The 14,432-nt window shown below is 39.9% G+C and overlaps 1 protein-coding gene and 1 long non-coding RNA gene across 2 annotated transcripts in view; one reads left to right on the top strand and one right to left on the bottom strand.

Moving 5' to 3' along the window:
• The window catches only part of LOC124405618, a 31,749-nt gene extending 29,026 nt beyond the window's left edge, over positions 1 to 2,723 (bottom strand). The window contains exon 1 of the long non-coding RNA XR_006929126.1: positions 2,674 to 2,723. This is a non-coding gene — a long non-coding RNA (uncharacterized LOC124405618). The remainder of the gene's footprint in view (positions 1 to 2,673) is intronic.
• The window catches only part of LOC124405617 (obscurin), a 189,112-nt gene that overhangs the window by 52,906 nt on the left and 121,774 nt on the right, over positions 1 to 14,432 (top strand). The window contains exons 3-5 of the mRNA XM_046880648.1: positions 5,661 to 5,811; positions 11,135 to 11,208; positions 11,470 to 11,616. Coding sequence (XP_046736604.1) covers positions 5,727 to 5,811; positions 11,135 to 11,208; positions 11,470 to 11,616 — 306 coding nt within the window. The 5' untranslated portion in view covers positions 5,661 to 5,726. The remainder of the gene's footprint in view (positions 1 to 5,660; positions 5,812 to 11,134; positions 11,209 to 11,469; positions 11,617 to 14,432) is intronic.

A 14,432-nucleotide genomic window follows, 5' to 3' on the forward strand; every position in this document is an offset into this window, starting at 1 on the left:
AAAAGTGAGCGGCGTGAACCTTACACCGAATCGTTGAAAAAGAAAACTAAGTTTTATAATTTTCTGACAATATTCCACTATTTTTGGAAATAAGAATTAAAAACAAAAGATTTTTGAAAATCTTATAAAAGTTTAGAAATGGCTCGATCGATTCCCCACAAAATCTGATCATTTCTACAAGTTGAATGAGTAGTCGAACGAAAAAACGAACCAACTTTATCCAAACCGGCCTATAATCCAATTTCGAGTTATTGTCGAGTCCAATAATCCAGAGATCTTGGGAAAACCGAGTTGATGATTTCTGAAGTAATTGTAATAACTGTTCTCCCTTTTCTTCTGAATATAAAGAACCGTGAATTTAGAAATACAGCGTATCTGTATTATTTATACCTGCAGGATCAAGATCCTCTGGAGGGTAACACGCGCTGAAATTCTGCAGCCTTCGTGTATCGGTGCGGCTCATAAATTTTCGGTCTCTCATAGGCATTCTGTATCAGTCAGGGTGTAGAAGGTGAAGGGACCGGACCCTTCGCCATGAATTACGAGTCACGTTAGATTGGCGAACTCGCACGCGTTCTACTGGCAAGGATCCGATCGGATTCTACAGCCGTTTCTGCGGGGCGTAGAATAGTCCTGATTCTTATCTTTGTTCAGACCACTGAGTGTCTGATTCACCGAATCAATCTTATGCCCGATCGGTAACAGATATTTCGCCCACGTGACCGGAGAATCATTGCTCGAAAAAATAAACTTACACGTAAAAGATTAAAAGGAAGAGGAAAAAGAGGTTTTTGAGTCTGCACAAAAATTTTATATTCTCATTCAATGCAAAAATTTGTAAAATTTTCTCGTTCCTTTTTCAATCAGAACTACAGGTACATGTAAATTGTTTTTTTCCAGCTAATTTTTCTGCACTTTGTTTCAGCCATTTCAAAAGTCTGACAACTTTTATCGATAATATAATCTGTGAATGAATATTGCATGCTAAATTGTCACATTTTACGTTCAATATATTACTGGGTTTGTTCTCGCGGAGCAAGTGATAAGAGTATCTTGTTGAAATAGTTGAGTTACAACTGAAAAAGAACGATCCAGTACCACATTAAGATAAATTGATATTTTAATGAAATTTCCCGAATTTTTCTAAACTCTTTAGGTGACTTAGAAACTGCCCGTAAGATTCAAGTGTTCAAAGCTCAATGACGGTGTGATTTCTATCCCAATCGTAGAAAAACTTGGAGCTTAGATTCCAAAAAATTTCCGCTTGAATGAATAAATTTTCAAGCTTTTCACACACCGCGCACATCGCTCGAACTAAATCAGAGGTCAGGCTTATGGCGCGTGTTTGGAAAGTGAATTTCAGTCTCGCGTCCATCATGGTTCTTACTCGGGCGGCGACATCTGGCATGTATAGGGGTTCTAATTAATGGGGTTGATTCGGAGCGTCTGAGACAAGACAACCCTTAGGTCCCAGTTTCTCAAGAGACAAAAAGAGGCGACTGAATTGCCCGATGTATGGAGGGTTCGCGTGATTTCGAAGTGGGCGTGACTCCTGAATGCAGTCTGTGCCAACACTGACGATTAGTGCCACTCGATGCTCCCACAATGGCGAATGTTACATCGCGTCAATTACAGTTGCCATATGTTTTTTGTCTGGACGGACATTCGTCTCACTTACAAGAGGTCACTTGTGGAAGGACCCAGATCAGTAACACAGCATCTGATCTATCGTTCGTATTCACGGAATCTGCATCAAAAGCACCTTTTCCAGCTATAGTTTTATACGCCTCGTCTGACGTGATGTTAGCGTTGATTTAAAGCATAAATGTTAGAGACCAAAAGCTTCTTACAGGGTAATAAACTTCCCGGAATTACTTGCGATAAATGATTCTTATGCTTTTGGATTTGCTTTTAAAGTGAAATTTTTGAATTTTATAAACTTCTAATGTTAGACGCTAAGTTTGCGGACTTTGACGAGGTTTGATTTCGATGATAAAGTGACTCTGATATTGAGAAAAGTTCTATTCGCTAATTTGAATCAATTCGAAAAATTTTCCGTCGTTTAGAGAACTTGTTTACCTCGGTGAAAAGAATTTCTCTAAAAGTTGTAGGATACCTTGAATATAGGCTTCGTTTCCCCAGGGTCGAATTTTTTTATATTTGAAGGTATAACCCGTATTTCCGAGGCGTCATGACGAAAAAGCGTGATAACAGGCTATTTTCCTGAAAACGCTGTGGTGCCGAGCCGTGCGGCTGACAAAGGCAGCAGCTGCCCGACGATGAGTGAAAATTCAACCCGACAGGATCGTCCGAGGATGGAAAGGAGGTGGAGGAGGTAGAGAACGACGCGAGGATGTAGGAAAGCCTGGACCAGACAGTGAAATAATTTGAAACTTCGATAAGACAATCGAGGTTGCCGTTCGAGAAGAAGCTCGAAAAGAAAAAGAAGAAGAAGAAAAATAGAAAGAAGCCGAGGAGATGCGGGGGGCTCTGAAGGGTCGCAAAGGGGATGGGGAAGTGAAAACGAGGAGACGAGAAGACGAGAAGAAGTTCAGGATGGATTCATTAGAGTCGGAGAGAGCCGGGCGACGGTGGATTTGGCGTCAGCCTCGACGGCAGCTTGCAGGACGTGTTGCCAAAAGAAACAGGGTTGATGTTTTTCGGTAAACTAACCGAAATCAAATCACGAAGATCCGCGGTAACAATCTTCTGTTTGACTTTCCCCCGGCTGATTCGCCCCTTTCATCGCCTCCTTCCTCACCGCAACTTTCCGCAATCCGTTTACTCCGTCTACTCGGCAAGGTCCGGAGGACTTCGTCCGTCGCAGCCTCGTCGACTCAAGGATCTCAGAAGACAGATCCGCGAATCGCTCTTCATCCGACCTCGAATCCCCGTCGATCCACACTCAGGCACGTCGCTCCGTTCCTCCGTTTCCTCGGTTGTTTCTATTCCCCCGGTCCTTCGTTTAGTTGTGCCTTAGTTCCCCCGATTCCACTGTTCGTCCACTTTCTCCGGTCCCCCGTTTATTTGTGCCTCAGTTCCCCGTTCCACCGTTTCCATGTTCCTGTAGCGGCTCTGATTCCACCGTTTCTCCGTTCTGCCATTCGCCGGTTCCTCTGTTACTCCGTTTTTCTGGTTTCTCCGATTCCTACGTTCCGCTATTCGTCTGTTACTCCGTTCCTTCGATCCTCGGCGTCTTACGATATTTTTCCGGAGAAGGGAGAAACAGAAATTTTTTTATCTACACAACTCTATCATCTATACTACAAAATTCTGTAAATATATCTAAATAAAACTCTGAATATGTCTGAAGCTACATCGATTACTTTATTTTATTACACCCTCTTTTCCCTTCCACGTATTATGGGGTTCTACATACAACGATCATTTGAATTTTTATTTTCTATTTTATTCTCTTGAGCCGGCTTTATAAATGTAAGCGCTTTGTAAAACCTCTGACAGATCTTCTCAGAAAAATTCCGAGTTATGTAGACAGTTGTTGAAAAGGGGTTTCGACTTTTATTGAGGAAACACCGATTTCGAGGGATTCTGTTAAAAGTTTATACGTTGTATATATACAACTAGCCGCATAATCTCATCGTAAAATTGTACAATAATCACTTTGACGTGGTTTTCAACAAAATTGGCATAGTAAAAGCAAAACAGTCCCACATTCGCACTGTATAAGTGTATAAAATAGCTTCGTGAATAACACAGAATTCGTCTGATCAGGTTAAAAAATAAATTTATATCAGATCATCAGACTCTGAATAAATAAATAAAAATTCTTTTGTCGGACAAAATTAATCTCGAAATCAAACAACTTGAATCCATTCCGGTGAAAAAATTCGAGCAGATACCAAAAACAAACAGTATTGTAAAAATAATCTACAAGATTTCAATTCATAGGATTATACTTCAAGCTGAACTGATTTCAAGTACATAATTAAGTTCTAAAGTCAGTTCAGCAGAGACATAAGGCTCTGGTAGTCATTACTAGTCCTAAAAAATCATTGGCGCATGGTTTCTCTTTCGATATTAATCTTGTGTAATTCATCAATCGGAAACGTCCATACACGCAACGGTGCCATGGCAGCTTCATGGTTGATAATCCGCGGTGGAAATCATAGCCATAATCGCGCTATCAGAGACTGATTAAGCGTCAGCAGAGGTTGATTAAAACTGTAGCAGCACTGGGCAAACTGAACAGATTGCCAATCAGTTCTCTTCATACTTGGAGTATGTATGTGTAAATACGAAGTACGTAATACGTGAAATGGGTACGATATTGCGGTGTTTGTACGAATGAGTCAGAACCCATCCTCCACCTCGTGTAGCTGACCAAGATGGCCGGAAAATAACCGGAGATGAAATTGCTCTGAACAATAGTCATGGTCCGGAGGTTTTCGAGCTATATCTTACACTTTCCAGCTCTTTGGCCTGTGATAGGTTTTAATTTCAATTACCAGACCTGCGTAACTGGTTTCATGGTATTTGAAGATAAAACAGCATTGTTTTCCACTGAACTGATTTTTAATTAGTTCACGTGCTTGATTACAATTCATTCCCCGAGTGTTTCCACACTGAGAGAAACGTTCTGTTTTTTTTCTTTTTTTTTTTTGATTTACAAATAGACGAAACTTCGTAGAGTTTCAAATTTATAGTTCAGTTGAGAAGTTTTATGATCAACTCCACTGTAATTTTCGTTTGGTACCCGACAAATAAACGTTAGCTTGAAAAAACTCTGCCAGTCAACATGACCCGGTCAAGATACTGTATAATGATTGTCTAACTAACAATGTAAATACTAAAAATATTGACTATTGATAGTACGTTTAACTCGATTGTTCGTATTATTTTTATCTGTTATTATATGTAGATTAAGAATGCTTTTGACCACCATGTATCCATGGTTTGAGATAACTTCATTTTATAATGTATTTCCTGCATTGTGACGCCAACTATAAAACATTTTCAACCACATCAATGAATCTATATAGTTACTCGCATTATAACTTGACAAGTGATTCCAACAATAAATCTAATCTCAATTGTTTCGTCAGAATTTTGTCTCAGTGCGTTTTTCCAAATCGGCTCTCGTTGGTTATACCGGCTTCATCGTCTATACGCGGTATCCCCCCCCCCCCCCCCATCTACCCTCCGTCACCGTTCCATGGCTTCTTTTTCAATTTGCATATTTCCACAATTTTCCACTCTCACTATACCTGCGTGGAGAGTAATTGAATTTCGAAATGCGCTACTCGGTTTCACCCTCCACCCTCCTTGCCCGGCGCGGCGTTCCTTTGAAGTGGCGGGAAAATGGTCAGCAACAAACGCGGGGCTGACGCCTGTTGCAGGGTTTCATATCCGGGTGTTACGGCCGCCAACCCGATGCAGGACAATACTGGTTTAACCAGCACCCCGTGAAAGTTATACACTTCGGCGTATCAAACCGATTGCAAAATGCCCGTAAGCCATCACCGTGGGTGTAATGAAATTCATGTTATACCTTCTATCGGTGTGGTGGGTCTCAAAAGAGGTGTGCGGGGTGGGGGGGGATGTACTTGTTTTTTTTTTGTTTTTTTTTTACAATTTCTACTCTGTGATTGGGATCGTAGAAGAATCGATCTCACGATTTGGTATGAATTTTGTTTTTTCAGTTAACGACGGGAAAAAAATAAGAGGCGGAATATTTGGAGATCGAAAAAATGAGCTGAGAGGCGGACATGACTATGAGAAGAAGTCCGAAGGCCTTGGGGGCCGCCATATTGGTTCTTCTGTTCCGTTCACTAAATGCAGCATCGCTTCCCGGTGAGTATATTCTGCGTTATTGCGCATTTTTCTTACACACACACACACACACAACGATTAATCCTTATCAGTGCTTATCCATGCATGCGGAATTTGACCGCGGTTTTACTATTCTTGAAACGTTAATTTCCGCCGTTCAGCAAATCATCCCTTGATCATGGTGCGCATAATGGGATGGATACGATATGACAGCGCGTATTCAACCACCGGGTGTATAGTAGGTACATATAAGCCTGTATTATGGACGAGCGAATGGAACTGATTTCAAAGATAATAAATAGAGCAAATTTCATTCGGTCGAACAACTTCTCTCACTGCAGACTGTAGCTCGTTCAAGCTCGTTCAAGCGGGATAAAAAATGTGCAGAATATCAGTTCTCAGCTCGAACGAAATATCTTTCTACTCGATATGACGCTACCTAGATATATACTCGAATACCAGCTAGCTAGAGCCAGTCCCAGGTCCTGGCGCCCGGTAAATGGGGATTGAAAATAAAGTGTTATGTATTTATTTGAATCGGCTTTTCTCCTATATCCTTATTCTTACTCCGATATACATATATTTATCCTTTTTATATCCACCTACTTGCGCGGTTTTTCCATGTCACGGTTATCTGGCTTTTCCTCATTTCTTCACTCCGCCGAGTTTACATGCTTGAAATTTGTCTTGTTTGACAGTAGATGCAATTTTCTTTAAATCGTGGATCACGTTGGATTAAGAAAGATACATTTATTAATTTTATTACGAGATTGTCGTATTTTGAGTATTTTACAATTTTTTTCTTTTCGTCTAGTAGAAGAAACTTGAATTTTATGTCTTTATCAACCGTTGGGTTGCCTGTAGTTTTTCCACAGCAGAATTTTTACTTCACACTAGATTCCGATTTTATTTAATTCCCGTTCATCGAGAACCGCAATCTCATACTTTGTCACTTTAAGGATATGAAATTTACTACTTTCTTTCTACTGTATTCACGTGTTCTAGTTTCCTAGACTTTCACCCTGCTTTCGCCATTGTAACATAACTGCAAATCTTCAGGATTTCTTCCACTTGTGAACAACAAAATTTCCTCTATCTTTCGGATCAACGATAATTGGGAGGTTTCAATCTTCCCACATCGTAAAAATCTACAATTCGTCCCGATATTTCTCGCGGGGTTGACTCTCGTCTTTTTCACATGACGACCGCTGCGGTATATTATAATTGCCGAGTATTTCCGAATAAGAAAGTACGATCATAACTCACTTCGATTAATTCCCCTTTTATATTCGAAAAGTGAATTCCGATCTGCACTGAATTATATATATATATATATATATATATATATATATATATATATATATATATATATATATATATATATATATATATATATATATATATATATATATATATATATATATATATATATATATATATGTAGACGTGCTGCAGGTACCAAGCTATTATCAGACGTCGAGAAACTGGGAGAAACTAATCAGAATGATGACAATGCGACGACGCGGGGTAGTAATTCGCGAGGGTGATCTTCTCGGCATGCAGCGGAGCTGCAGACGTCTAATAAATTTCCAATTAGGTAATCGATTGGCAATAAATTCCGAGTTTCCTATAATCCATAAATTATAAAAGAACTGCTGGCATGACCGCGAAGGGGTAAAAGGTGTTCGAACCGTCGATTCGCCCGCGATGGGAATTGATGGGTCCCATTAATCAGTGATTAAAAAAAAAAAAAAAAAAACGTTCAAGCACTTCCGCCATCCTATAATCGCGTGCAGTATTTAGGTATAATATTACAGAGCGGTAGCAGAACGATTGAATCGTTAGGCTTGTCTCAGTACAGCGTTCTGTCAATCCGTCATCGATAAGAGAAGCTTTTGCTTGTTCATTTAATTATACGTGAATATTTTCCTACGCCAAGGGTCGGGCGGGTCTAATTCAACCGGAGATTAAACCGTTCCATGCCCTCTAATTTTCTCGAAAATCCCTCAGATTTTGATCACAGGTATTTTCAGGACTATGCAAGGAGAACCCGTGATTTATTATGATTATAAACATCAGGTGCCAGGAGTAAATGCGGGTTATGCGTAAGCACGTATAACATGCAAAATTCCTCGGAGGAAAGCCTTCTTGGATTATTTATCCTCGCTTATCACGAATATGCATCCTTAGGCATACGCGTGTATATACCGTAATATCAGCTAGGCTACGACGCTGTAAGGATCTTCTCACGCAAAACCTTTCACGGCACGGATCAAATCCTATTTTCAGACGTTTCGTATTCACAGGAGATTTGGTAAAACAGGGTGATTCGTTTTTTATTCGTTTATCAAATAAATGACAAGAAATGTACCGCCGTTGAATCGATGAACGTGTTTTCAGACTCTTAATCGAAAGTTTAATATTCACGTGTACAAGAATTATTTCATTCGACGAATTAAAATGAAATATTTATTCAGTGGAATAAAATTAGTGAAAAATAAAACTATCGATATGAAAATTTGTTCCAATACGCGATTGTATTTTCTTTTGCTTTACTGAACGCATGGATTTCAAGTCTTATTCAGAATTTTTAACTCCCCTCAAAACTAGGACATGTAAAAAATGAAGACAAATCAAAATTATGCAGTACTAATTCAAGAAGCTCCTGAATAATTTTTTATTCTTTTATCCTTCTGTCGCAAGACACAATTTTGGAGGATCTAAAGTTAAAAACTTGAGGATCTTTTCATCCGTCCTCGGATTTGTACCACGTAGTTAAAGATTGAGGTTGAGACGTATTGCACGTACAAAGCTGGACGTGATACGTACAACGAGTGACTGTTAGCGAGACGTCTGATCGTGAGACGGGGTGGAAGTGGAAGTTACGTATTGGAAAATGAGACGACGCCAACCTTTCGAAAATTCAAGACGTCGTCGTGCAGCCCCAGGCAACGCCCCCAGGTGGGGGTGAAATTGTCGTCGATCGCGAGCTAGAACCTTTACTTTTGCATCCACCCCCGGATGTAGCAGAGCACTAAATTCGCCCTTATATTCGCCAAGCGTGGCTGCAGTGGTAAGTCGATCGCTTCAACTCCTGTCCAAATTGGCCAGCTAGACTCCAAAGCCATCGAAGGACAACTATTGTACCGCAGGATCCGGAATTTATGAGGGGCTGCTCGTAGGCTTCGACTAAAGTTTCGTCGCTAACCGAATTCGGAAAATTGTTATCACATTTTTGTGATATTGCAATCGTAATGCTGATCGGGATAATGATACACGGTGAAGAAATAATATTAGGGTGGTTTAGAAAAAAAAAATTTTCCACCATGACACCCCGGAAAAAGTTCCTTTAGTTTAAAAAAAAGATTCTCTGAACAGTCAGCTGATTTTTCACTTTTATACATTTTTTTTTTTAATTTACCAACTATCGTGAATAAGATTTTTTTCCATTGCTTGCGTCAGTTGTAATATACATTTACGTCGCAAAGAAGATCGACACTTGTAATATTAGGACTTCAGTTAATGTTTGAGAAGTCTACCGAACGACTTTATCGTTATTAATTCTGTATCATAAGACAGTTAGGTATAAATTCAATACGAACTTTTGATTTAGGAGAATAAGATTGCCGGTTAATATATTTTTGAATCATGGATCGTGATCTTTGAGATGAATATACATATCAGGAAAGATATAATAATTTATCACATATTTATCTAATTTTTTAACAGAAACTTTCTTTTAACGTAAGAAAAATTTGTTAGGGAGTTCTACGGTGTAAAATCGTAAATAATTTTTTTCTGAAACACCCTTGTATACTTAGTTTAGGGTGACTCGGAAAAAGTTTTTTTCTTCCTCCCACCACCTCAAATTCAAGTTAGCAACCCCAAACAACATCATGCATCGTTTCAGACCCGACGAAAAATCCTAAGAGCTTGCAGAATTGAGTTCTCGATATTTTCCATTTAAATAACACGTAGAAAAATTGATTTATCAGAAAATGCGTACGCTTTAGGGCAGTAAAAATATTTCTCCCTGAATGTTGTGTACGTTAAGTTACCATAAATAAATCACATATACAATATTCAAAGAAAAACAAAAAATCTATGTAACGCTTGCACCGCCTCTCAAGCGCGAAAATATCTTATTAAACAATAAAACCGGAAGGTTGATGGCATGACTTGTAACTTGAGAAAAGTAAAAGCTGTTTTTTCGAGTCACCCTGAGGTAGATATATATTTATATTTGTTATTTTTTCAACCTCTTTTTATTGTATCACTTTCAGCCCCTTATGGAATTAAATCAAATGTATTCGAGCAATTCAACTAATTATGGATGATTTTAATTGAGATATGAATATACACGAAATTTTTTACCTCTAAGTATATAACTGTTAACGAGAAGCAGATTAATTCATTTTTTCATTGAATTTTTGCCTTTAAATTGTTAGCATTAAAAAATGTGATCTTTCGAAATTTGAGGTTCATTTTTGGTTAGATGTCCAGTATAATCATTCTAAACAAAAAAAATAAAATTATTGGATCGATTCTGTCGCAATGAAGTACGGATTCTGTCCGTAAAAAATGAATTTTTCTAGTACGATGTGAAAGATTTAAAATTTTCTCTGGTTAACACTAAGAAAATCAATTCATCACCAACGTTAGTCAGTTTTTTTTTAGTTACCTGCAATTCTGACAATTTAATTATTTTATTTTCAAGAAAATGAGTGAACAGTAAAGTGAGTAAGTTTTAGAAATGAAATTTCAAGCTCGCGCTGATGTATGCTTCAGGCTCGTTCAAATGTCTTTACGATTTTCCCCTCGCGCAAAGTTACGTGTCAGTTTAACTTCGCTTAACTTTTTGAAAAGAATTTTAAGAAAACATTTTAAACTCGCTATGGTGTCGCAGAAAATAGATAAATATAAAAAAAAAGTTCCGCTTCTCCGTATCAGTCACGATCACTTTTTTCCTTTTCTTTCTTTCTTTCTTACGGTCCATTTTAAACTCGTTACGAGTTCGTAAAATCCCAGTTTTTTTGAGTTTACAATTTCATTGCAACATAATTGAATTAATTAGTTTTGAAATTAATATTAATTCAGAATACTGAAAGAGTAGTCAAGACTTTTAAAAAGTGGCTACTCAAACCAATTTATCAAAGCCACTGATCGATGTCTCGTAATTTTTAACATTCATTCAGTCACGTGCAAATTATTTCCGCACACCCTCTGTACGCATACCATTAAAACCAACAGCCTTCTAATTTCCTTCACTTCGCATTATACATATATACATTAGCAAGAGAACACGAAACAGCTAATTAACACAATCTGTTTGCGTAATTTTCAGTTGTGAAACCGTATCCAAGGCTGGAGGACTTACCGAAAAACCTCTGGCACGAGCTGAGCTCTCCTTTCACCGAGGTAGGTTATTATTGCAGTATCACCGTAGAGTAGAACTTCGTATTTCAACGAGGATCCGTACTTTCCAGTTAACCGAAGTTATCCCCAACTCGTTTAACAAGTTTGAAAGTAGCTATTTTCCAAAGACCAAAAGTCGCCGTTAAAGCAGTTACAAGGTCCAACCGTGAAGTAGACTCGTAGAATTTCTAAACAATATTATAGAACCAGTTTCCGATCAGTAAGCTTAAAATTTACGAAACCCACTATTCGTTTCCTGCGCAGGTCTACGAAGAGGAAAGTCTCGCGACTGAAATCGGTGCGACTCCGGAGCCTCGTCCTTTCTTCGAGGACGCGGACAGCAATATAACAGCCCAGTTGGGAACACACGTTCACATGCATTGCCGAGTACACGATCTCCGAGATGGAACGGTGAGCATTTCAACAAGTTTAAGGAAATAGTTGGGAAAACTGATTATCATGGAATGCGGGGGTAGATTTTTTATCCTTTGAGTACCCACTCAGGTACCATAAAGTTTGACAACTTCGAGATATTCATAGTAGAGTAGAGTTCATACGTTCACTGTTTGAACGTGAAAAACATCACTTCGGATAATCGATTCATGGTGCATTTTTCAGGAAAATTTTTTGATTTTTTTGATTTAAAAAACCTCTAGAATCTTCAGTGCTGGAGAAAAAAATTTATTTGTGTAACTTACAGTTACGAATTTCCTCCCGATAACTTGCCATTTCGAGGGCTGAAGAAACAGATCCTTGAACATGACCCAGGAAATTCCGGGACGCGTTTCCTGTGGAACAATTTATCTAGGCGTTGAAGGGAAAGCTATCGAAGCGGAAAATTATCGGGAGCTCGTTGCCTGATCATCGTATAATGATGTGAAGTTGTAACGACAGCGGAATCAATCTGACACGATTTGTGCATCCAGTGGTTGGTGAGTCTGCTCGTCGGAAGACAACGCCTGCTGGCGCATCCGAAACTCTCCTTTAGGTAACTTCAAGGTAATTCCTGGAGTTCCCCTTCTTCCCGTGCCTTCCTCTTACTTCGCCTCAAGTAAATCCTGGCACTTGAGTAACAGCCAGCACCGGGAGGAACACAACAGCCGAAATACCGGAGCACGAAACTCAGCCACATTAAACCAGCGTGGATTCTAGACGGAGTTAATTTTCAAAGATTTCTCAATGGCAACGTCGAGTATAGCGGCTGGCTTTTCCAGGATCAAAACTTTCGGATATTTGCCAGCTTCCACTCTGATAATCGTGAGACGAAGCTGTGTAATATCTTTTGACACAGTCGTGGGAATGACATGTTAACGTTTGAACGTCTCGAGACCGAGGCAACCTGACGTCAGGATTTAAGATTTATAGAAATTTTACGTTTTGAAAGTGTAGGTATATCAGCGGATGTCTCAAACGGTTTCTAACGATTGTGAAAAAGCGTGTAAGATAAATTTTCCCAAAATCCTTGAGAAGGAGATTTCCCATGGAACTCACCGAAGTATTGAAGTGACATTAAGTTCAAGTGATCTTAAAGGATCTCAAAGGATTACCGGCGAGTTTCGGATAAGCTTTGAACAACGTCAAAAGTTGCTTGATGTTCGAAAAATTGAGGAGAGAAAATAAAAATTTCAAACTTAGGCAATTGAAAAGGTTTTCAGAAGAATCATATCAGGAATTGTAAGAGATAGAATATATCCATACAATCTCCTCTCAGAATATCAGGGTTACCTTTGACCGATTTCTATGAGACTATCTTTGTAACACGAGGCAATAATGCTTCTTTGAAAAAGTTTCTAACCATGGATTCCCCCTGAATTAATCCCCAGTCGCTATTCAACGAGCGCATTGACGTCTAATCACGTCTTTCCATAGGTACTTGCGACAAGTGTATAAATTTTTTTCAACGGAATACAGTTGAAAAATGACTGTATCAATTTTATTTAGGCATTGTTCCAATTCATCGTTATAATAATCGTCGATTAACACAAACGAGGTGAGCCGATTCGCGATCGAGAAACTCTGTGAAAGTGAGCACGTAGATTTTTCCATTTTAGACGACAACACGTCATCATACTCGTTAAAACTGCTCCCTTGGCATCCCTCAGGATAGAGGCAGATGTTCACAATACGCACCCCCTGCGCTATTGAAGTCGGTCGAAGGTTCGCGGAGCGAATACAAATACGGCGTTTATTTCTCAGTGTCCTTTTTCGACCTCACTTTCTTCGTCTCCTTGTACGTTTCCTTCGTCTTCTTATTTTTCTTTTTCTTCTTCTTCTTCTTCTTCTTCTTTTTTCAATTTGCGTGACTTAGAACATACACGTCGTCCCACCATCGGTGGGCTGCAGGTTCGTTTGAATACGAATGGCAATTTATTCGCCCAGTTGACTGTGGGTCGGGAGGCAGGGTTCCTCGAGGAAGCGGGGATCATCGGGGATAACCAATAACCGATAACCCATAACCCATAACCCAGGGAGGCCGGGTCGGTATGGAAATCGGAAAATACGAAGCATACGCTGCAGAGCTGGGGTCAGTTTAACGAAAAACAAGGATCTCGACTTTTCGCGGCTGGTGAGAAGAGAAGCAGGACTCGTTTGCACTCGCCAGAATCTCGGGATAAACAAGCCCGCGATCCCACCGCGACCGGGACTTGATCGGGATTTCACGAGCCAGAAGCTTTCGCGTTGCCATTTCTTCCTCCCCCTTCGACACTCTCTCTCCCCGACACACCCCAAAGGAAATTCCCGAAATTCCCGGGGAATATTTCGGTCCTAATTTCGCGGCTTCATCGCTTTATCACTTTATCACAAAAGGAGAAGACAGTGGATGTTCTCTCTTCCCCTCTTCTCTTCTATCGTCTACCCTGGTTCTCGACGAAGCCAGACTTGGCCGGGCGCCTTCATGCACGTGAGAGCCAGAGATAACCCGCGTGCCCCCCCCCCTCCACCCCCCTCCACCATCCACCTACGCCCTTCAACCACTCCCCGCAACGGCCACACGTTGAACTTCGACCTCAAACAGACCTCGTTCCGGTTATCTCGCCGCCGAGTATTATATACGCCGCCCCCTGCGCCTTATGGTGTTTTCGCCTAATTGGATTCGCCCCACTTTCTCTCTCTCCGACGGTCTACGAAGAAGATGTACGACCGACTTGCATCATCCCCCTCTGACTTTACATGTCAACTGATCCACTTTTACCCTCTTTTGAAGCGTGGGCTTGTCTTTCGAAGTA

Source organism: Diprion similis, chromosome 4, assembly GCF_021155765.1.
Source record: "Diprion similis isolate iyDipSimi1 chromosome 4, iyDipSimi1.1, whole genome shotgun sequence".
Lineage (NCBI taxonomy): Eukaryota > Metazoa > Arthropoda > Insecta > Hymenoptera > Diprionidae > Diprion > Diprion similis.